Consider the following 25,583-nt stretch of genomic DNA (forward strand, 5'->3'; position numbering starts at 1 on the left):
GCAACACCGAAAAGAAGCAGAGGGAGGAGAGGAGGCTCCAGCTTGGTCGTGGAGTCGTCGGCCGGCGAGGTGGAGCTCCGGCAGTGGCTCGATGGACAGAGGAGCTGGGTGGCTATGCGTGGGATCTAGAGAGAGAGGGAGAGATGGGGGTCGCGTGGGATTGAGAGGAAAGGGGTCAAGGGGATCGGGATCGAGCCGAGGGCTCTGCGGCGCTGAGGAGAAGGGTTCGGCTGCGCTAGGGGATCGATAGGAGGCGGCGTCAGAGGAAAAGGTCGAGGGAGAGATGCTCGTTAGGGTTACGGGAGGAGTGGGCTGACTGCTGCTGGGCCTGCGGCTACAGGAGGCCCAAGAGGCAAGGCTAGGCTCTCTCTCTCTACTAAAAGAAAAAAAACAGAGATTAAGAAAGAAAAGAAAGAGGGGTTAGGGGAAGAAGTTGGACACGCAGATAATTTTCCCGGACACACAAAAATGTGCTTGTTCCGGGAAAATAGAAAAGGCCATGATTGAGAGATCCAAATTCAAATCCATTTGAATTTAATTCAAATGGTTTGAATAAGTTCAAGGTAATGAAGAGTCCAAAAATATTCAGATTTTTGGTGGAGCTCCGGAAAATGACGAAAGAATAAATGGCAAGGTTAGAGAGCAACTCAAAGCAAAAAAGACTTGAGAGTTTAAATTGCAAGTTTGTCATGGTAATTCCACAAGAATGGAAATATTTATAATAGCTCCCTAATACCGGGAGGATATGTTATAAAGAGAAGTCACCCTTCCCTCGGTTTAAATGGACCGAAGATCCATGCAACTTATTTAGTTGAGTTGCAAAAGATTTATGAGATGATGGCATGATGACATGATGCAATGCAAAAATAAAAGGCAGGCACAAATGAAACACACGGCGAAACCCGGAACTTATGGAAGTCTTCTCGAGCATCGGTCTCGGGGCGTCACAACACTCCACCACTACGAGAGGATCTCGTCCCGAGATCTAGAATGGCACCGGAGGGAAAACGGAAGAGAAAGAGAAGAGGTAAAACTAAGTTGCTTCTTTGACAAACGAGTGAAACCAAAGAACCTTGAGAGGTTGAACAAATTGAAAGAAAGAATACAACGGGGATGAACGAAGTTGAAAACACTCCGTTAGAAAAGAGGAACAAGGAAGAACAAATTCATATAGCACTCCGGTTGAAAAGTGATATGAAACTTGATAAGATGAAAAGAACTTGAGAAGAGGGCACAACACTCCGGTTAAATGGATAAGCAAGAAAAGATCATGATCTTCACAATTCGAGATGATGACTGAAAAGAGCAACATCACAAAGCCTCCGGAAGAAATGAAAGAATGGAATGGAATGGACGGAGGGGAACAAGATCTTGAGAGAGCATGCTTACAACAAATGCTAGAACGGAGTTGTTGGATATCAACAACGAAAGGATAAGCTTGATGTGGGCTTATGGAAGACATCTCAAAATTATGAGGTGAAATTCTGCCACTAACGAAAACAACAGCTTGGATTTTATACGAGCAAGGAGACGAGAAGCTTATTTCACCGGAAGGATAAATGAAGAACTTGGATCATTTATAAGTACCATAATTAGCAACAATCCTTAGGGAAGGCTTTAGGTGAAATATAACCCAAGATAACTCCAATGACGAGATTGATGGATTTAAAATACCTCATTCTTGATAACTTGTGAATCATGAAACATGAACTCAAATTATCACGAATGACATAATACCACCTCCAATGATACAGTTGAAAGAATTGCACTTCGGATTGTAAGACGAAGAATGCTTGAGCTCCCTTGAAAATAATGTTGATGAACACTTCGAGAAGGAATTAAATCCTTGATGAACCATCATGTAGAACCTCCATGAAGAACTCCGGTAACAAAAGGATGATCAAAAGAAAGAGAAGTTGAAAAACACAAGGTGAAGCCTTGCGATGATTTAGATAGAGATCTCTGTGATAATATAATTGAAAGAGGTTGGAACTCCGGGAAAAGAAAAGATGAAACAATTGAGACCGAGAATTTATTCATCGTGAAAGAACTCTGGAAGATGAGTCCATTGCTTGGATGAAGCAAGAATAAGAATTACCTTATGCTTATCCTTCACCAATTTAAATTGATGACAAGAAGCGGATTTGGCATACTACTTATTCTCGTAGAAGGATTTAAGAGAGATATAGCGTAGACTCAATGAACCACCGGTAGGGTTGAAAACAACGAATACATTGATAAGGGAAGAGAAATCTTGAACAAACCACCGTAAGAATTGAAAATGGACGAAGTAAAGGGATGAATCACCGATAAGAATTAGAGAACAGATGATGATAATTGAGGGGATTCAGATACAACTGAAACGAAGAGATCACGAGCTGATTAGAGAATATTTAATGATGCACCAGTAAGATTTGGAGAACAATAGCTGAAAGCTGAGAATGAATAAACCTTCTCAAATGATGGCCTCTGGAGAAACGAACTGAAAAGACTCCTGAATTGCTCCGGAAGGATGAAAAGAATTGTCACAATCAAAACAATTATGAGAGGATGGCATCAAGCTAGAATCATGAATCTTGAAGAGAATGGAGCAAGATATGGAGGAAAAACTCTTCTTTGGTCTTCAAAATCCGAGAATGACGACGAGAAACACCACCAAGAATTGTTGAGGCACTCCGGAATGGAAAATTAGAATGGTTGAACCAATGACGAAAAGAATTTGACAGATCTTGGAGAAAACCATCTGACTGATGATAATTCATACTTACGTCAAACTTCAAAAGAATTTAGGATAGCTCCGGGAAAATAAGAAGAGTCAGGCAAGATCCTGGAAAAAGACCTGTGGGTTAGGGCCCACTCAAAAGAAACACCGTTGAACGATTGCTTGAAAAGAGAGATTGCACCGGTTGAAATAAATGGCTTGAATGAGATAACAACCTCAGAATAGGTTGATCGAATGCGTAGTGGAAACATGAATCTTCGAGATATCTTCAGCACTCCGGAACAATTAAATAGCAAGCGGGGAATGATTATGAGGAGCACCGGTCATACAAAAAGCATTGGGAAAAATGAAAAGACTATGCTCAATACAAAGCTTGAATTGAATCCACCGGAGAAGATAAAAGAAACGAAGAATGATGAACTTGAAGCTCCATTAGCATCTTCTTGAGAATCACCGGATAAGAATATTGACAGAAAAGGATGGAGAGACTTCACATGAACAAAATGGATACTTGATTAAGACATCTGAGTCCTTGAATAAAAAGGGATGGGAGGGTGGGAAAAAAACAAAGTCAACTTGGAATGGATGAAGGTAACACCGTTGAGAAGAACTAAAGTTGGATCTTGCTGATGTTGAAAATGATCGGATCCACTTGAATAGAGACACACCGGTTGAGAAGAAATTTAGATGACAAGCTTGATGATCAAGAAGGATTTGTATTCACATCGGAGTATGAGAACACCGTTTAGGAAAGGTGTGGAATCAACATTTGACTTCGAAGCAACTCGAATACCACAAATGAAAAACAAAACAAAGGATTGGCTTGCAAAATAAGCCGGAACAAACATATGATAGAGATTTCGTCCGAAGTTTTCGTGGTGGGGCCCACACGGGCTTGATCGTACAACACCATCATGTACAAGGCAATGCACATGACATACGAAGCGTCCCCGAGTCAGCATAGCCAAGGACTCTTTAAGACACAACGAGACCACTGTAAAGCCAACCGTGGATAGGCGGACCACTAGACGTCGAACCCCAATCTCATATCATGCGTCTATAGGAAAGATATCCTAAGAGCTACTTGAATTCCCACTTATAAACTCTTAAAACTTTCCGGTTATGCAATCAGGTGTTGGGGATACAGGGGAAGCATAATATCTCACCCAAAACTAACAAATCCTACATCCAGCTGTATCCATCCTTCAACACATAACCAAGAAACCTTCAGAAATCATTTACCTCAACCTTCGAAAAGCATCTGTTATACGAGTTATGGCAATACTCCCGAACTCCCGCCCCAGTACTGGGTGGCGTCAAGGTTATCTCACCAACAACAACATAAAAGAGATTTTCGATGTCGGCAAAAACTCAGGTATTTCAGAACTGCAACGATAAAATTATGACGACAACACCTCGGAGCTCAACTCCCCGGGACACTGCCACAACCCCTAAATGTTAGGAGGCACCAAGAACAATGTTCTCGTCACAAAACCATCGAAACGATTCCAAGATACCCGCATGATCCTAAAAAATGTTTTTAGTGAAATTTGGGAAGAGAAGAGTCAAAACTCTACGTCAGGATGCCTCACCAGAGCGACGAAGGGACTGAGGAGTAAAAAGAATCCTACTCTCCAATATATATAATCCTAAATGACTCAAAACATTTTTCTAGACACAACAACGCCAACGATTCGATCAAGTAGGGGGCTCCTAAAGTCGGGGAAGGCTCTGAGTACCAACTTGTAATGCCCACGATGCGGCTATATCTCCCACGTGTCGAAGCACGACTTAGAGGCATAACCGCATTGTAAGCAATGTTGCAAATGAGGTAATCTTCACACAACCCATGTAATACATAAGGGAAAAAGATACATGGTTGGCTTACAATCGCCACTTCACACAATACATGAATAAAGCATTACATCAACCAGATACAAACAAGGTCCGACTACGGAACCCAAAATAAAAGAAGACTACCCCAAATGCTACACAGATCCCCGATCGTCCCAACTGGGCTCCACTACTGATCAACTGGAACGAAACAACACTACGAACAAGGTCTTCATCGAGCTCGTCCTTGAGCTCGGTTGCGTCACCTGTACGGCATCATCGAGCACCTGCAAACTGGTTTGGAAGTACCTGTGAGTCACAGGGACTCAGCAATCTCACACCCTCGCGATCAAGACTATTTAAGCTTATAGGTAGGGTAAAAGGTATGAGGTGGAGCTGCAGCAAGCGACTAGCATATTTGGTGGCTAACGTACGCAAATGAGAGCGAGAAGAGAAGGAAAAAGCACGGTCGAGAATCTATGATCAAGAAGTGATCCTAGAGCAACCTACGTCAAGCATAACTCCAACACCGTGTTCACTGCCCGGACCCCGCCGAGAAGAGACCATCACGGCTACACACGCGATTGATGTATTTTAATTAAGTTAAGCTTCAGGTTTTTCTACAACCGGACATTAACAAATTCCCACCTGCCCATAACCGCGGGCACGACTTTCGAAACTTCAAATCCCTGCAGGGGTGTCCCAACTTAGCCCATCACAAGCTCTCACGGTCAACGAAGGATATTCCTTCTCCCAGGAAGACCCGATCAGGCTCGGAATCCCGGTTACAAGACATCTCGACAATGGTAAAACAAGTCCAGCAAAGCCGCCCGAATGTGCCGACAAATCCCAATAGGAGCTGCACATATCTTATTCTCAGGGCACACTCAGATGAGACATCCTACGAGTAAAACCAACCCTCAAGTTGCCCCAAGGTGGCCCCACAGTCTACTCGGTTCGAACCAACACTTAGAGAAGCACTGGCCCAGGGGGGTTAAAATAAAGATGACCCTTGGGTTGGCCGACCCAAAGGAAAGAAAAGGCTAGGTGGCAAATGGTAAAACCAATGTTGGGCCTTGCTGGAGGAGTTTTATTTAAGGCGAACTGTCAAGGGGTTCCCATTATAACCCAACCGCGTAAGGAACGCAAAATCAAGGAACATAACACCGGTATGACGGAAACTAGGGCGACAAGAGTGGAACAAAACACCAGGCATAAGGCCGATCCTTCCACCCTTTACCAAGTATATAGATGCGTTAATTAAATAAGAGATATTGTGATATCCCAGCAATAATCATGTTCCAACAAGGAACAAACTCCAATCTTCACCCGCAACTAACAACGCTATAAGAGGGGCTGAGCAAAGCGGTAACATAGCCAAACAACGGTTTGCTAGGACAAGGTGCGTTAGAGGCTCATGGCAATATGGGAGGCATGATAAGCAAGTGGTAGGTATCGCAGCATAGGCATAGCAAAAGAGCGAGCAACTAGCAAGCAAAGATAGAAGTGATTTCAAGGGTATGGTCATCTTGCCTGAGATCCCGCAAGGAAGAAGAACGAGTCCATGAAGAAGACAAACAAACGTAGTCGAACGGATCCTCACAAACGCGACATTAACAAAACTAACCCGAAGAAGCAACACCGGAAAGAAGCAAACAACATAGTAAACAACCATCACATAAGCATGGCATGATGCGCAAACAAATATGATGCATGTCCGGTTTAAATATGTATGGCATGGCAGAGTGCAACAACCAAAACTACAAATTAAGTGGAGCTCAATATGCATCGGGATGCATATTGACAAAACACCACAATCCATTATTTAGTTCGATCTTGGTTATGTACTCACCAATATTAAACGTTGTTAAGCATGTCAAGAGATGATACATAACAAAACTATATTATCTAAACAATTTAAATGGGGCCGGATATAACAAATAACGAATCCGGCAAATCCCCATATGCCTTAGTAATTTAATGCAACAACAATTTAAACATTCTTGAAGTTGTTATCATGATGCGGATGACATGCAAGTTTTATGCAATACTTATGAAAATGTTGATAAGAGCATATTAAGAAGCATTTGTCATCGTGGCGGAAATGAAAAGGGGTGCCACGACAACGATAACGAAACGGTGACACGGCAACGTCCCGGTTCCGGCAACTCGATTGAGATACCGATGCAAAGGAGAAGTATGCGGATGCGTGCAAAAGATGGTGGGGCGCTCCCGGATTCCGGGTGTCCCACGAGTTAGCGGCAGAAGAGGAGGATCGAGCAAGTGACAACTCGGACACGGTGCAACATAGGGTGCAACTCATACATCACGCAACATTCATCCACGGCGGTTGTCTCGACGTAATACCTCTGAAGTGTGCATTATCGGAGCGGTTCGAGTCGGCGTAGAAGAAGTAGTGGAAGTAGTCGTTCTCGCATGCATCTAGGGTCGACGGAAGAGGTTCTCGCGATCTCGGCGATGGTAGTTGTACATGTTGGCGGTAGTCGAACTTGACGGTTCCGTTACACGGTTCTTCGGAGACGGTAGTGGTATACGGTACTTTCGGCCATGGTAGTCGTACATGCGTTCGGAGAGGAACTCGGCGTTTCGGTGCGGCTTAGGGGTACATGTCGATGGTCGTGTCGTGGTACTCAGCGTTCGTTTCAGTACTCATTCGAGCATCCATGTGGTCTTTTCGGTGGTGTACTTGGCGATATCTGAGACGACCTCGACGCATCCGTGTGTAGAGGTACTTGGCGGTTTCGGTAACGTAGTTGTACACGCGTCGTCGAACTTGTCGAATCCAAATGCTGGCCGCCGTGGTACTTGGCGCTAATCCATGTTCGGTGGTCGAACTTGACGTCAACAACAACAGCAAGTGGAGGTACATGATGACAGTGGGGCGTCGCGGTCGTCCACTACGGCGGACAGGGCATGCAGGTCGTGGTGGTACTTCTCGAGGTGGCAGTAGGAGAAGGCCGGGTCGTGTGCTCGTCAGCAGGCAGCAAAACACGCTGCTGCTGCTCGAAGAAGGCGGCGGCGCGCTTGCGGCCGAACAGAGGGAGAAAGAGGCGCGGGCGCGAGGTGACGAAGCAGCAGCTGCAAGGGCAGAGCGAGGTCGGCGCTGCGGCGCAGCTCGACGGCGGCAAGGCAGCAGGGGGAACCGGGCAGGAGGAAGGAGAGGCCGGCGGCTGTGTACAAGAAGCAACCGAGGCGCGGCTTCGGTCCATGGCGACGGCGAGGCGGGTCAAGGGCGGCGGCGCTCCTGGTTCCAGCGGGAGGAAGAACATCCCAGTCACCGCTCGGGAGGCGCGAAGCAGAGGGAGGAGAGGAGGCTCCGGCTTGGTCGTGGCCTCGTCGGCCGGCGAGGTGGAGCTCCGGCAGTGGCTCGATGGACAGAGGAGCTGGGTGGCTATGCGCGGGATCCAGAGAGAGAGAGATGGGGGTCGCGTGGGATCGAGAGGAAAGGGGTCGAGGGGATCGGGATCGAGCCGAGGGCTCTGCGGCGCTGAGGAGAAGGGTTCGGCTGCGCTAGGGGATCGATAGGAGGCGGCGTCAGAGGAAAAGGTCGAGGGAGAGATGCTCGTTAGGGTTACGGGAGGAGTGGGCTGACTGCTGCTGGGCCTGCGGCTACAGGAGGCCCAAGAGGCAAGGCTAGGCTCTCTCTCTACTAAAAGAAAAGAAAAAAAACAGAGATTAAGAAAGAAAAGAAAGAGGGGTTAGGGGAAGAAGTTGGACACGCAGATAATTTTCCCGGACTCACAAAAATGTGCTTGTTCCGGGAAAATAGAAAAGGCCATGATCGAGAGATCCAAATTCAAATCCATTTGAATTTAATTCAAATGGTTTGAATAAGTTCAAGGTAATGAAGAGTCCAAAAATATTCGGATTTTTGGTGGAGCTCCGGAAAATGACGAAAGAATAAATGGCAAGGTTAGAGAGCAACTCGATGCAGAAAAGACTTGAGAGTTTAAATTGGAAGTTTGTCACAGTAATTCCACAAGAATGGAAATATTTATAATAGCTCCCTAATATCGGGAGGATATGTTATAAAGAGAAGTCACCCTTCCCTCGGTTTAAATGGACCGAAGATCCATGCAACTTATTTAGTTGAGTTGCAAAAGATTTATGAAATGATGGCATAATGACATGTTGCAATGCAAAAATAAAAGGCAGACACAAATGAAACACACGGCGAAACCCGGAACTTATGGAAGTCTTCTCGAGCATCAATCTCGGGGCGTCACATAGAGCCCGACTGAACTTGTGCAGATCAAGGATCACAAGCCCTCCTTGCGCTATTGGTGTACATACCTTCTCCCATGCCGCTTTACATTTGCCTCCAGTGAGGTTGTCCTCTTGTGCCCAAAGAATGTTGTGAATTGAACATAGCAAATAGGTTAGGTTTCTTTGTGATGAAACCAATCCATCCAGATTCAAGTCCTAAATTTATCACGAATGCTCGTCTTTTATTGAATTTATTCTAAACCTTTTGGTGATGTTCGCTCCTAGGAGATGACGTTCATGTTGACTATAAAATGCCTATGATGATTCTATCAATCCCATGGTTTGCTGATTTGGTCTTTCGAAAATGCTTGTAAGAGCGAGTGCATATGCGTGTATGAGATAAAAATATATGCATATAAATGTTTGTGTTGGTGTAAAAAAATATAATATAAATATCTATGTATATACCGTATTTCGCTAGACTAATCCTACGAATGTCAAGATACCTTGGTTTTTTGAGGGATACCCATGAAATACCATGATGAGTAAGCGCCTGTGTCTGTACCATAATTCGCAAAACCAATTGTCGAAAATACCGCGAGATGATGCGTAAGTGGAAACAGTCACGGTCACTCCTCTAGAAAATATGCACCCTTTGCGTTTTCCCGTGAAATGAAGAGAACGTGGAGCCTTTTTCTTTTTTTCTTTTTGAGAAAACAGAGAACGTGGAGCCAGAACGGCAGAAAGGCAAGGTCGACATTCGGCGCGACGAGGCGGAACCTGGGCCGCACCCCCAATTTTCCTGGCCCAGAAGCACCAGATTTGCATCCATTTCGCGTTCCGAGTTCCCCGACACGGCGGCGAGCCGGCGAGACACGGCGCGAGGCATCCAGCGCCTCACGATTCGGCCCTCGCCCTCGCCTAATCCGTGGCCCTCCCCTTATCCCCCAAATCCAATCCTCACCCTTCTTCTCTAGATAAGCGAACCCCTCTTCCCCCTCTCGCCCCCTCTCCCTATCCATCCCATCCTCTCCCCCGACCCCGCGCACCCGCGGCAGCTCCCCCCTCCCGCCAGAGAAGCCGCCTCCATGGCCTCCCTCGCCGCCGCCTCCGCCTCCACGGCCCTCCTCTTCCCGCCCTCCACCTCCTCCTCCAAGCCCCGCCTCCCGCTCTCCACCTCCCTCGGCTTCTCCGCGCCCGCGCGGTCACGCCGCGCGGCGGCGGCGGCGGCGGCCGGGAGCTCTGGCAGGCGCCCGGGGCTGCTCGTCGTGCGCGCCGCCAGGGGCAAGTTCGAGCGGAACAAACCCCACGTCAACATCGGCACCATCGGCCACGTCGACCACGGCAAGACCACCCTCACGGCCGCGCTCACCATGGTGCTCGCCTCCGTCGGGGGCAGCGCGCCCAAGAAGTACGACGAGATCGACGCCGCCCCCGAGGAGCGCGCCCGTGGTATCACCATCAACACCGCCACCGTCGAGTACGAGACGGAGACGCGCCACTACGCGCACGTCGACTGCCCCGGCCACGCCGACTACGTCAAGAACATGATTACCGGGGCCGCCCAGATGGACGGCGCCATCCTCGTCGTCTCCGGCGCCGACGGGCCCATGCCGCAGACCAAGGAGCACATCCTGCTCGCCAAGCAGGTCGGTGTACCCAGCATTGTTGTTTTCCTCAACAAGAAGGACCAGGTCGACGACGAGGAGCTGCTCGAGCTCGTCGATCTCGAGGTCCGCGAGCTTCTCACGGCCTATGAGTACGATGGTGACAATGTGCCAATCGTCTCCGGCTCTGCACTCAGGGCGCTCGAGGCCCTCATGGCCACCCCTGGCCTCAAGCGTGGGGATAACGAGTGGGTGGATGGCATCTTCTCCTTGATTGACTCCGTGGATACCCACATCCCTGTCCCGCAGAGGCAGACCGACCTACCCTTCTTGCTCGCTGTTGAGGATGTCTTCTCCATCACTGGTCGTGGTACAGTTGCCACTGGCCGTATCGAGCGTGGCACCGTCAAGGTTGGGGACCCAGTCGACCTCGTCGGCATCAGGGAGACTCGCAATGCCACGGTCACTGGTGTTGAGATGTTCCAGAAGACCATGGATGATGCCATTGCTGGGGACAATGTTGGGCTTCTGCTCCGTGGTATGCAGAAGGAAGACATTGAGAGAGGCATGGTGTTGGCAAAGCCCGGTTCCATCACGCCACACACCAAGTTTGAGGCTGTTGTGTATGTGCTCAAGAAGGAGGAGGGTGGCCGGCACTCCCCATTTTTTCCTGGTTACCGTCCGCAATTCTACATGCGGACTACTGATGTCACGGGGAATGTGACAAACATTATGAATGACAAGGATGAGGAGGCGAAGATGTGCATGCCGGGTGACCGTATCAAGATGGTTGTGGAGCTCATCCAGCCTGTGGCTTGTGAGCAGGGAATGAGGTTTGCCATCCGTGAAGGTGGCAAGACCGTCGGTGCCGGTGTCATCAATAATATCATTCAGTAAAGTGGATGGAGGATATCCACCGTGAGAATTTTCCTCATTTACTCTTTTGCGAAATGCTATGTAGTTGTTATTATGCATTTAGGGAAGGCTCTTGTGAAATTGTAGTATGGCACATTTTTCTTCAAGTGAAATTGCATACTTTGTAGTATTCACGACAAAGATACATCTTGATCTGCCATCTGTCGTTATGTCCTTGACTGTTGGCCGTTTTGTTTTCCTCTTGTTGATATGCTTGAAGATGATTCATTATTCATATGCTGCAGGGACTGGTTGAGTTGGAGGTATAAGGTTATAGCTTATTTGTTTACTGCTTCAGATATATGCTTGCTTGACAGGTTTATCTTAATCTTGAAGTTATTTTTGGTAGTTCATATTGATTTTCCGCTGGCTAGCAGCTTAACCTGCAGCAATCATGTGTGTGCTCATCTATTTCAATGCAATAACAGTTTCATGTGTTGGTTATTGTGTTATAGCAAGGCGTGCTCACTGTAGTTCATATCGATTTTCTGCTGGTAGCAACTTAACTTGCTGCAATCATCATGCGTCTGCTCATCTGGGTCAAAAAAAGTAGTTTCGTGTAAGGTTATGTTACAAGGCTTGCTGAATTTTTGGTCAGTGTGCTGTAGCAATTCTTACCATTTCAAGGTGGTCATCTCAACCTATGCACTTCCAATCATAACAATCTGTCGCGTGCATGTTTCCCAGCAAATGTGCTGCTTCTGGATGTTTCGTTTCCTTATGTGTATTTCGTTTCCTTATGTGTATTCCAGTTCTAAACGCATACTCAAATATTTCGTGTCTCGTGGTGTAGTTCCGCATTTTGCTCTGTTCTAATAATGCCTCCACCTCTTGTGACATCCGCATGGTTGATTTGAACTCCATTAACATCACCTGGTGTTTTATAGTAACATGCTGTGTAGTTGTAACACCCACGATGCGGCTATATCTCCCACGTGTCGGAGCACGACTTAAAGGCATAACCGCATTGTAGGCATGTCGCAAAAGGGGTAATTTTTACACATCCCATGTACCGAATAAGAAAGAGGTATAGAGTTGGCTTACAATCGCCACTTCACACAATATATGAATATAGCATTACATCATCCATCATACAAACAAGGTCCGACTACGGAACCAAAATAAAAGAAGATCACCCCTAACGCAAAAGATCCCCGATCGCCTCAACTGGGCTCCACTACTGATCAACTGGAAACGAAACAACACAATGAACGAGATCTTCATCGAGCTCCTCCTCGAGCTCGGTTGCGTCACCTGCACGATATCATCAGCACCTGCAAGCTGGTTTTGAAAGTAATCTGTGAGCCACGGGGACTCAGCAATCTCACACCCTCGCGATCAAGACTATTTAAGCTTATGGGTAGAAAAAAAAGGTAGTGAGGTGGAGCTGCAGCAAGCACTAGCATATATGGTGGCTAACATACGCAAATGAGAGCGAGGAGAGAAGGCAAAGCACGGTCGTGAACTAGAAGTGATCAAGAAGTGATCCTGAGACTACTTACGTTCAAGCATAACTCCAACACCGTGTTCATTTCCTGGACCCCGCCGAGAAGAGACCATCACGGCTACACCCGCGGTAGATGCATTTTAATTAAGTTAAGTGTCAAGTTTTCTACAACCGGACACTAACAAAATTCCCATCTGCGCATAACCGCGGGCACGACTTTCGAAAGTTCAAAACCCTGCAGGGGTGTCCCAACTTAGCCCATCACAAGCTCTCACGGTCAACGAAGAATATTCCTTCTCCGATGAAGACCCGATCAGGCTCGGAATCCCGGTTACAAGACATTTCGACAATGGTAAAACAAGACCAGCAAAGCCACCCGATGTGCCGACAAATCTCGATAGGAGTCGCACGTACCTCGTTCTCAGGGCAACACCGGATGAGACTAGCTACGAGTAAAACCAACCCTCAAGTTTCCCCGAGGTGGCCCCTCAGACAGCTCAGTTCGGACCAACACTCAGAGGAGCACTGGCCCCGGGGGGGTGTTAAAATAAAGATGACCCCCGGGCTCCGGAAACCCAAGGGAAAAGGCTAGGTTGTTAGTGCAGATGGTAAAACCAAGGTTGGGCCTTGCTGGAGGAGTTTTATTCAAGGCGAACTGTTAAGGGGTTCCCAATATAACCCAACCGCGTAAGGAATGCAAAATCAAGAAACATAACACCGGTATGACGGAAGACTAGGGCGGCAAAAGTGGAACAAAACACCAGGCATAAGGCCGAGTCTTCCACCCTTTACCAAGTATATAGATGCATTAATTTAAAATAAGAGATATTATGATATCCCAACATATCCATGTTCCAACAAGGAACAAACTCCAATCTTCACCTGCAACTAACAACGCTATAAGAGGGGCTGAGCAAAACGATAACATAGCCAAACAACAGTTTGCTAGGACAAGCTGTGTTAGAGGTTTTGACATGGCAATATGAGAGGCATGATAAGCAAGTGGTAGGTATCGTAGCATAGGCATAGCAATAGAGCGAGCATCTAGCAAGTAAAGATAAAAGTGATTTTGAGGGTATGGTCATCTTGACTGCAAAGTTCTCCGAGTTGACGAAAGCTTGATCCTCGTAACCGAACTCAACGGATCCTCGAACACGAACTCGTCTCCCGACTCTACCCAAGGCAAGAACACAAGCAAAAGGACCAACAATCAATCACGGTGCAATGCGCAAGCAACATGATGCAAAACATGGCATGATATGCGGGACGTGATATGCAATGCATATGCATGTTTCGGAAAGGAAAGATTGAATCAGGCCTCAACTTGGCAAACCAAGAGTGCCGCTGGAAAGATGAGTTGATTTCGGTCGAAATCGATATAAAGATCACCGGAATCGGATGCACGGTTTGCAAATGGCAAGCAAAACAATAATGGCACAAAGTCGCGATTAACAGCACGAGGCCATCTAAATGCATCAAGAACAACAAGCTACTGCACTTTAACATAGCAACAAATCACATGGCGGGGATCCACTCAAGATGCTTGACAAAATATGAACACTGAGCTACGACTAATTCACTCAATAGCAGGTTCAAACAAGCATGGAAAAAGTGCAAACGTGAAAGTGTGTTATATCGACTAGAGGGGGGGTGAATAGGCGATTTTTATGGAAGTCTTCAAAACGTGGAAGTTTCGAAGACAAACGATAGAAATAAACCTATTATCATGCAGCGGAAAGTAGACTACACTAGGCAAGCCATAGTCAAGTATTCAATGAAGTGAAAGCACAATGACTAATAGCAGCTAGGTAGTAAGGATCAGATAGGAAGATATTATGAAGCCAATCAGATCAAGCAGTCACTCAGTGAAGACAAAAGATAATGCAATCATACAACGACTTCACAAGGACCAACAGTAAGTAAAGGGAAGGGAAGGATGAAACCAGTGACTTGTTGAAGACAATAATTTGTTGGACCAGTTCCAGTTGCTGTGACAACTGTACGTCTGGTTAGGGCGGCTAGGTATTTAAACCTGAGGACACACAGTCCCGGACACCCAGTCCTGAACACGCAGCTCAGGACACCCAGTCCTCACCGTATTCCCCTTGTGCTAAGGTCACACAGACCTCGCCCAATCACTCTGGTAAGTCTTCAAGGTAGACTCCCAAACCTTCACAGACTTCGTTCACCGGCGATTCACAATGGCTCTTGGATGCTCAGAACGCGACGCCTAACCGGCTGGAGGATTCACAATCCTCAAGTGTAATAAGTCTTCAGATCACACAGACAGGAAGACTTAAGTGATGCCTAACACTCTTTGGCTCTGGGTGGTTATGGCTTTATCCTCGCAAGGAATTCTCTCTCAAAGGCTTCGAGGTGGGTTGCTCTCAAACGACAAAAGCCGTACTCTAACTCTGAGCAGCCAACCGTTTATGGTTGTAGGGGGTGGGCTATTTATAGCCACTAGGCAACCCGACCTGATTTGTCCGAAATGACCCTGGGTCACTAAGGAACTGACACATGTTCCAACGGTCAGATTTCAAACACACACGGCAACTTTACTTGGGCTACAAGCAAAGCTGACTTGTCCGACTCTAGACAAGATTCGCTCTCATAGTCTTCACTCGAAGACATAGGTTTTGGTTAAGCATCACTTCAGTCATTCTGACCGGTTCTCTTGGACCCCACTTAACAGTACGGTGGTTCCTATGACTCAATAAAGAAGAAAAAGAACTACAAAAGATCTGAGTCTTCGAGCTTCATAGGCTTCATGCGATGTCTTCTCTTGTCATAGTCTTCAATGTGAATATCTTCACATACCACCTTTGACATCAATGTCTTCATACATTTTTAGGGGTCATCTTTGTTAGGAAAACCGAATCAATGAGGGACTTCTACCTGTGTTATCCTGCAATTCTCACAAACACATTAGTCCCTCAACTAGGTTTGTCGTCAATACTCTAAAACCAACTAGGGGTGGCACTAGATGCACTTACAATCTCCCCCTTTTTGGTGATTGATGACAAACTAGTTGAAGTTTTCAACGGGGAATATAATATGTGAAATTGTAAAGGATAAGGAATTGTCTTCATAAGTTGCAAGGGCTCCCCCTGAAGATGTGCATATAAGTAATTTGCTTTTGGAATGCAAATGCACATGGCAGGCTGTACTCGTGGAGATCCTCTTCAACTTATGATGAGAATTCATTATGCATGTGAAGGTATGTGAAGATAATGACATGCATAATGGAAAATGGACGTCTGCAAAATGATCTAAGTGCGGTTCGCACATGTGGAATTTATCATTGCATCACAAAGTAGCAAATAAGTAGCAGACGACCATCGAGTTTAAGTGTTACGACTCAAAGAATCAAACGTATCAAAACGAGAGTTGTAACCACTAGGCAAAATATAAAGCAACCGCCCATAGGGACCCGCTTGAAGAGTATTAAACTCATATGCTTCTCCCCCTTTTGTCAGTAAGGACCAAAAAGGTTTGAAGTCATAGAGCATCTACTCGTTCCCATGAAGAGTAGGTGAAGCAGCAGGGTCGTCGGTGGTGTTCGGCGGTGCAGAAGAACTTGGAGCAGTGTCAAAGCGTGCTGAAGGAGGGGGCGGTGAAGTAGCATCGTCTTCGTTCTTGATCACGCTGGCATTCACAGTTGCCGCAGAGGAAGAGAACTCAGAGTCTTCAAGAGATGGAGTTCGTCGCAGCACTGCCCTTCGAGGAGGTGTGGAGTCAAACTTCAAGCGTTCAGAGAAGCCATCCTCTTGAAGATCATCTTTAGAGCACATAAGCGTCAGCCCCTTCCATGTGCGTCGAGAGGTTTCATGTGCAACAAAGGCATTCTTGGTGGCAAGATTGCGAATGCTGTTGACATCCACCAAGAGGCTTTGCATTTGACGCTTCAGCTAGTCATGATGCCTATCCTGTTTCTGATGAAGAGCCATCAGAAGCTCTCGGTCATTGAGAACAAGAGTGCGCTTCTTAGGTTGTTGGGCAATTGTGCTTTCGGTGGCTTCAGTAAGGGCAGGATGTGGTGCACGTGTAGTTCCAGCCAAAGGATAAACACGAGTGACTGCTTCAACTCCTTCAATGTGCTGAGAGAAACTTTGATGCTCCGCATTTTGAAGACTAAGAGGCTCCTTGGCAGGCTCAGGATAAATAGCTTCAACGGACATATCCACATCAGGCAGAAAGATCCGATGATTGCGAGCAGATGGCTGATATGAGATAGCGGAGTGGAGTTTAATCAGCCGCATTATCCATGGAGCGTAGAACTTCAAGCCAAAAAGATAGAAGCCTGATGCAGCAAGTTGGCGGATGAAGAAGTCTTGTGCATTGAAGCATTTGCCATGAAGAATATAGAAGACCAAAGTCTTCATTGCACCTTCCAGCTTGTCATGTGGAGAATGTCCTTTGATGGGCCAGAGAGTTCGCCTTATGATGTGATAGATAGTCCTTGGCAGATACTCCAGGTCTTCAACAAAGAACTCCTTAGGATATGCAGCATCTTGTGGCAAGGGCTTCATCATACTGAGCATCTGACTCATGTTTGGTTCAGACTTCTGAAAGATGCTCTCCATAGCTTCACTGTGAAGCTGACAGCCAGGTTCGTAGAGATCGCCAGGAGTGGGCAGACCAGTGAGCTCAATGATATCAAAGGCTTTGGCTTCATGATGAACATTTCCTGTCATCCACTCCAGGACCCAAGTCTTCGGATCTCTGTTGTACCCACGGATGTGAAGTGTGGCATAGAATTGGAGCAGCAACTCTTCATTCCAGTGCTCTTGGTCGGTGAAAAACGGCAACAATCCAACCTCTTTGAAGTAATCCAGAGCTTCTTCCAGACAGGGCATACCAGCTATTGCTTCGGTGTCAAGGCGCTTATGCGGGAAGATGTGACCTTGATTGTACAAAATGCAGGAGTAATAGCTTCGCTGCGGATAGCTCCAGAACCGATCAGAAGATATTCTTTCCCTTGAGTAGGGGTTCTTGGAGCTATTGAAGAAAGTATTGTCTGCTTTGAAGCCGTTGACATTGAAGGATCCAGGTGCTGATGCAGGACCTGGAAACCTGGGCAACCTTGGAATTGGCTTCTGTACCTGAGGCCTATGCTCAACATGATAGTCAAACTGAGGACCAGCAGCAGGCGCAGGAACAGGAGCAGTAGCATTTGCTTCACTGACTTCTGGTTCTTGGGTTGATGGAGGCTCCACATTTGCTTCAGCCATGACAGTGTCAGTGGCTTCATTGGTGTTGGTGGTGGCAGCCTCAAGATTTTCTACCTCCACTTGATGAGCTGGAGGGTCGGGCACAGACACGTTCTCCTCGAGAATAGCTTCTTGGTGAGACGGGGGTGTAGCAACTCTTGGGGTTTCTTTTTCATCGGCTGATGCAGCCGGAATGTCTTCAGTAGCTTTAGCTTCAGACTCGAAGACTGGAGGCCTTGGTCCTTTGCGAAGCCTGCGTAACGCTGGCGACGCCTGTGGAGTTGGAGTTGGCTGGGCCTCAAATTCATCTTCCTCTTGCGCTTGTGGGTGATCAGCCCATGATGCATCCTGAGCAATTGGCGTCAGAGGACGACCAATGCTGATGAGTTCGCTGTGCGTAAGCACAGGCGATGATACCTGTTGGTGCTCGATCTGAGGAAGAACTGCATCATCTTCAACATGGTTATGGTGACCAATGTCTTTAGCAGTGGTGGGATCAGCTGCTGGAAAGTCTTCAGCTTCATGAGCCTCTGTGGAAGCAGGCTCATGGACAGTCAGTTGGCGCTCTTGATGTTCAGCGGTAGGGCGAACCATGGAGACGGGTTCAACAATTAAGGGCTCTATGGGAGCAGCCCATTCCTTTTTGGTCTTCCTCTTCTTCTTGGAGGGAGCAGCATCAGAGGCTTCAGAATGTTTCCTCTTTCGGACTTCAGCCTCAGCAGTCCTTGTCTTCTTCAGTTCTGAAGCGGTAGACCTGGCTTTTGACATCGAGCCAGTCATGCTAGTTGGGAGGACAATGGGATCTGCTTCCTACCTTGGTGCGTCGGGTTCAGCCAGGCTTCTTCTTCTTCTTCTTCTTCTTCTTCTTTTGCTTTGCAGCCATCCTGGGGTCGATGCCAGGACAACCAAGGGCCTTGCGCTTCTCAGCCTAATTGTAGGCTTGCACACTCTTGTCAGCCAGGACCTTCATGCGCTCACGAGAACCTTGAGCTTCTGCACGTTTCTTGAGAAATGCTTCTTTGAGCTCGTGCAACATAATCTTAAAGTTTTTCACCTCTTGCACGCTGAGCTTGGCCATGTGCTTCTTGAACTGGGCTTTCTCAAAGTCAATCTTTTGCTTCAGTTCGACGATGCGCTGAGCTAGAGCTAGCTCTAAAGCAATGGCGCCATGGAAGGCGACACTGAGGCCAATTGGGAGTTGCAGATCTTCGAAGCTGAGGTTGGGCGTGTCAAACCACTCATCAATGAAGTTGTGTATGATTGCCACGTCAAAGAGAGGCAGATCATTGAAGATTTCTGCTTCTTCCTTACTCTTGATCAGTTGCTCAAGAGCGTCATCTGCAAGATCTTCATCACTGGACAGATCGATGGCATCGTTGCGCAGAATAGCAGCAGCTGTCAGTTCTTGGCCGGTGTGTGGCAGAGGCATCTTGACTTTTTGGGGCTTGGAGATGCGTGACAAATCTTCAGACTGCGCACTGTCTTCAGGAGGTGCAGTAGCCAGTGGCTTCGCCCGTGAGATTTTTGGTGCAGAGGCAGGCTTTGAAGCTTTAGGCTGCTTCTTTGGCTTCAGCGCTGCAGGCGCTTCATCTGATTCAGCATCATCTGCAGGCTCATCCACGGCTGTCCCTTGAACCACGATATGAGTGATGAGACCTTCCAGGTTGTAGAAGGGCCCAACAAGATTGGGTTCAGCTTCGCGGATCCCATCGGCACGGGGAGCAGAGGTACCAGGGTTGAAGTCTAATCCCAAAGACTTCTTGTTCTGCTTCGCCGAATTCTGAGCAAACTGGAAGTTGCGCTTGAACAGATTGTCGTCACGACACCATAGCAGTGACGATGGGTCAGCATCCGCAGGCTGTGGTCCACGGACCATGCAGGGATAGAAGCCTTGTTCAATGGCTTCATCTCTGGACCTGGGTTGAAGATTTTTGTAGAGGATGTCTCCCCATGGTCGCTTGATGGCATTCTTCTCAGCATATTCCTTTGTCACAAACCTGTACTTGAACCACTGTTCTGCCCAATATCGTCGAATTCATTGGATTCGTGTCTTGCGCTGATTGTAATCCTCTTCAAGATCTGTCTTGTACAGCTCTGAGAGGTCTTCGGGCAGATCTCTTGATGTTTCTCCTCGACACTTTCTGCCACCCTTCCTTGCTGATTTCTCTGCAGCCATGAACTTTAAACTGAATGGCTTCAATACGTTCAAAGGCTTTCGCTTGCTGGACAAACAGGAACTGGATTCGGGAGAATTTATGTGATACTGTAAGAATTCTGCAAATGAATGCAGACTATAACCAAGGGATTCTCCCACGGACATGTACCTGTGACAGTATTAAGGTGCGAGGGAAGGGGAAGAGGTCATATGCATTCTCAGAAGATTTTGAAGATAAATCAGTTTAGAAAACATTGACCTCATCGTGCGAAGACATTCACTCATAGATAAGGAGTTGGTTTCAGATTTGTACGAATCCATGGATCAGTACAAGTGAGGAATCTAACTACTTTGTGAAGCATAAGTGAATATACTAGGCATATTATGAGATGCAGTATGAAGTGGATCCAACATGTGTGAACAAAAACCACTTGTGGTAGAAAGTGACGAATCTATAGGATCAAAGGGGCCGTAAAAAGGAAGTTTTATTTACCACACGTAGAACTGCTAGACGGAGTGGAAGAGGAGGCCGAGCAGTCCGATCGTCCGTGCTCTAACTTGGTGACGGAGGACACCTACGGCGATGGCGGAGAAGATGATGTCCGCGGTCGGCGTGAAAACGGCGCCGGAGAGGTTGCGGCAGCTAAGCGCTTCGTCGCCAGCGTCGTCGAGGGCTAGCGGTGGCGCTAGGGTTCGTGCGAGAGTGGAAGAAGAGATAATGACTATGGTGTGGCGTGTATTTATAGGGACAGGGGCGGCTCAGTGTTATTACACAGGTGCCCCTGGCGATTCACATCTGTGGAACACGTGGCCATCATGCAGCATATCGGAGGTTATTCCACGTTCCACGCACGCCTGGATTGTCGGGTGGTCGTTCCCACTTCTCCGGGTTTCAGGTGAAGGAATTAGCATTGAAAGCGGACTTAATGTTTGTCTCTGTATCTTCTGCTGACAAGGACGCAGAGAAGACATTTGACAGTTTCAAAAGAATGCATATGATTTGGAGAGATAGAGTTTGAGATAGAAAGCATAGAGAGGTTAGGGTCCGATCACATTCACTTAGTTCAAAAGATTCAACAAGAAGACATAGCTATAAGTGAATGCTGTAGAGGACAGAACACTAGTATACATATATAATCATCGTAGTGAAGATAATCATGAATGTTGAGATTGAAGCCAAACCAAATGTGAAGACATAGCAAATGTAACGCCATGAGTGAAACACTTCAAACAGAACATTTTGGTGGTGGCGTGACCCACCGTATAGGAAGTATTAGACCCAGACACGGCGCACAATTATCGTGGCGCTCCGAAGTCAAATTCCTCATTAATGTATTCACACTTAGAATGCATGTCTTCATTGATTGAAGATATACTTTACTTCGTGTGTTGCACATCTAAGTCATCAATATGCATAAGTGTTAGGATGTGTGCCTGATCACAGGACATTTGAGGATTCCAAGATATTTAGCTCACACCGTAACTTGCAAAATCTTTTCTCATCCAAGGGCTTGGTGAAGATATCTGCCAATTGCTCTTCAGTGTTGACGTGTATGATATCAATATCTTCCTTCACAACATGATCTCTGAGAAAGTGATGACGAATCTCAATGTGCTTTGTCTTCGAGTGCTGAACTGGGTTGTTGGCAATCTTGATGGCGCTTTCGTTGTCGCAGTAGAGTGGCACTTGCGTCAGATGAATGCCATAGTCTTCGAGTGTTTGCTTCATCCACAGAAGCTGAGCCCAGCAAGATCCAGCAGCAATGTATTCAGATTCAGCAGTGGAGAGAGATACACAGTTCTGCTTCTTTGAAGACCAACATACAAGTGATCGTCCCAGAAAATGACATGTGCCTGATGTAGACTTGTGGTCCACCTTGTCACCAGCATAATAAGCATCCGAGAATCCAACCAGATCAAACTCTGAGCCCTTTGGATACCATAATCCTAGAGTTGGGGTGTAAGCCAAATATCGAAGAATTCGCTTCATAGCTAAGTGATGCGATTCCTTTGGTGTCGCTTGGAACCGAGCACACATGCAAACACTAAGCATAATATCTCGCCTAGATGCACATAGATAAAGTAAAGAACCAATCATGGAGCTGTATACCTTTTGATCAAACTCTTTACCATTGTCGTCGGGACCCAGATGATGTTTGGCTAGCATTGGCGTCGTGAAGCCTTTGCAGTCTTGCATACCGAACTTCTTCAGGCAATCTTTGAGATACTTCTCTTGAGATATAAAGATGCCATTGCATTGCTGTCGTATTTGAAGACCAAGGAAGAACTTCAGCTCTCCCATCATGGACATCTGGTATTGCTCTTGCATCATATATCCAAATTCTTCACTATATTTCTGATTGGTGCAGCCGAAGATAATGTCATCCACATATATTTGGCACACAAACAGTTCACCATCATATGTCTTCGTGAAGAGCGTGGGGTCGAGGGAACCAGGTGTGAAGCCTTTGCTCTTCAAGAAGTATTTGAGTGTGTCATACCAAGCCCGAGGGGCCTGTTTGAGGCCATATAGTGCCTTGTTGAGCTTGTATACCATGTCAGGATGTTTTGGATCTTCAAAGCCAGGCGGTTGTGCAACATACACTTCTTCTTCAATCTTGCCATTGAGAAAAGCGCTCTTCACATCCATTTGATATAGAAGTATGTTATGATGATTTGCATAGGCCAGCAGTATGCGTATGGCTTCAAGTCGAGCCACAGGAGCAAATGTTTCATCGAAGTCAATCCCTTCAAATTGAGTATATCCTTGAGCAACGAGGCGAGCTTTGTTTCTGACAACTTGACCATGCTCATCTTGCTTGTTGCGATATATCCATTTGGTGCCTATTATATTGTGCTTCCGAGAATCAGGACGCTTAACCAGTTCCCATACATTATTCAGCTCAAACTGTTGAAGCTCTTCTTGCATAGCTTGAATCCATTCAGGTTCCATGAAGGCTTCTTCAACTTTCTTGGGTTCTGTTATTGAGACGAATGTGAAGTGCCCACAGAAATTTGCTAGCTGTGTTGCCCTTGAACGAGTGAGCGGACCGGGTGCATTTATGCTATCAATTATTCTCTCAATCTGCACTTCATTGGCAACACGAGGATGTACAGGGCGAAGATTTTGCTCTTGCTGATCATTGTCATTGTTAGAGGGATTGTCTTCAGGCTGAGCATTGTCTTCAGGTTGATCAGGTGCGGAGATGATAAGTTCCTCTTCAGGTTGAGCTTCAGAGGGTATATTTTCTCCAGTTCCCATAAGTTTGATTGATTCACTCGATGGAACTTCATCTAGCACATTTGGCAGGTGCTCTCTTTGTGAGCCGTTAGTCTCATCGAACCGCACATCCACTGTTTCAACCACTTTATAATGAAAGAGATTGAAGACTATGTAGGAGTGCGAATCCTTTCCATATCCAAGCATAAAACCCTCATGTGCTTTTGGTGCAAATTTTGAAGTGTGATGTGGATCCTTGATCCAGCACCTGGCGCCAAATACTCTGAAGTAACTGACATTTGGCTTCTTGCCAGTAAGGAGCTCATAAGATGTCTTGTTCAGAAGTTTGTGAAGATAAACACGATTGATTGTATGGCATGTGGTATCAATGGCTTCAGGCCAGAATTTTCTTGGAGTCTTGTATTCATCAAGCATCGTTCGGGCCATCTCAATCAGTGTTCTGTTCTTGCGTTCGACAATGCCATTCTGCTGTGGCGTGTACGGAGCTGAGAATTCATGTGTGATTCCCAAAGTATCAAGATATGTATCAAGGCCAGTGTTCTTGAATTCAGTGCCATTGTCACTTATGATGTGCTTTATCTTGGCGCCATAGTTGTTCATTGCTCGATTGGCGAAGCGTCTGAAGACATCCCGCACTTCGGTCTTGTAGAGGATTATATGCACCCAAGTATATCTAGAATAATCATCAACAATGACAAAGACATAGAGACAAGCAGTAGTAGTAAGAGTTGAGTAATGAGTGGGACCGAAAAGATCCATGTGGAGCAGTTCGAAGGGTCGAGTTGTTGTCATGATTGTCTTCGAGGGATGCTTGGCCCTCGTCATCTTTCCTGCTTCACAGGCACCACATAAGTGATCTTTCTTGAACTTGACGCCTTCGATGCCTATGACATGCTTCTTCTTTGCAAGGGTGTGCAGGTTCCTCATGCCAGCATGCCCTAGTCTTCGATGCCAGAGCTAGCATTCTGAAGCTTTTTCCAGAAGACATACGGCAAGCTGTGGTCCTACTGAGAAATCTACCACGTACAAATCATCTTCCTATACCCTTCAAACACTAGAGACTTGTCAGATTCCATTAGAACAAGACAACGATATTTTCCAAACATCACAATCATGTTTAAATCGCAAAGCATTGAGACAGACATTAAGTTGAAGCCAAGGGATTCAACAAGCATGACTTTATCCATGTGTTGATCCTTTGAGATTGCAACTCTACCTAGACCCAATACCTTGCTTTTACCAGTGTCAGCAAATGTGATGTGACTTTTGTCAGATGGTCGTAAAGTTGAGTCCATGAGAAGGCTTCGCTTGCCAGTCATGTGATTGGTACACCCACTATCAATAATCCATTCTGAAGCTACTGGTGTCGTACCCTACAATGCAGTTAGGGGGATAGGCTTCACGAAGAGAATTATGAAGCAAAAACATTTGACGAACCAGTGGGTTATGAAAGCTTAGATCGAGATTTGGACTGATAGGGCGAGTAGCAAGCAATTCAGGAATAAAGTACATAATAAGACCATTCGGGCATTTGATCTTGCGCCCTACAAGATTTTTAAGGTCCCTAGCAATAGCGTCAGACGATTTTGTTTTTCTGCTGGAGACCCTTCCCTGCAAAAGAGAGTTAAGCTTTCTTAACCACCCACATCTTCAAGGGTGGCTTAGAAGCAATAAGTCTAAGTGCAGCATCTGAGAACTTTGGCTTTGGAGCCCTAGCAAAAAGTCTTGCAGGAGGACAATAGTACTCATAAGAATAAGCAGAATAGTTCTTGGTCTTATGAACATGGCGGTTTGATGAACCGTGCTCATATTCATAGGCCTGAGTATGGCTTCCCTGCAAAACATTTGCGTTAGTGTGACTCAGGTGAATCCTCTGTCTGTATGAATCCTTTGGACCGTATGAAGCCTGTGGTCTGGGGTTTGTCTTCTTCACCTGCGGTGTCATGATGACATTCACAGGAAGATTCTCCAAACACCTTTTCGGCACCCAGATCTTCTTCATAGGCGGTCCATTCCTGCAGTTAGTACCAATATACCTGGCAAACACTTCACCATTCTGATTCTTAAACAGTTTATAGTTTGCATCAAAGGATTCATCAATAATGATGGGATTAGCACAAGTGAAGCCAGATAGGGTGGATGGATCCGCTGAAGGTTCCTTTGCAGCAACCCATGTGGTTTTGGGGTACTGCTCAGGTTTCCAGTAAGAGCCATCAGGATTCA

General features: G+C 46.5%; 1 protein-coding gene across 1 annotated transcript; it reads left to right on the plus strand.

The window, feature by feature from the left end:
- Positions 1–9,773: 9,773 nt before the first annotated feature.
- Positions 9,774–11,445, plus strand: LOC125513538 (elongation factor Tu, chloroplastic). The gene has a single exon (XM_048678665.1). The coding sequence runs from the start codon at positions 9,871–9,873 to the stop codon at positions 11,284–11,286; it is 1,416 nt and encodes a 471-aa protein (XP_048534622.1). The 5' UTR covers positions 9,774–9,870; the 3' UTR covers positions 11,287–11,445.
- Positions 11,446–25,583: the final 14,138 nt, after the last annotated feature.

This window comes from Triticum urartu, chromosome 6 (assembly GCF_003073215.2).
Source record: "Triticum urartu cultivar G1812 chromosome 6, Tu2.1, whole genome shotgun sequence".
In the NCBI taxonomy this organism is placed as follows: Eukaryota; Viridiplantae; Streptophyta; class Magnoliopsida; order Poales; family Poaceae; genus Triticum; species Triticum urartu.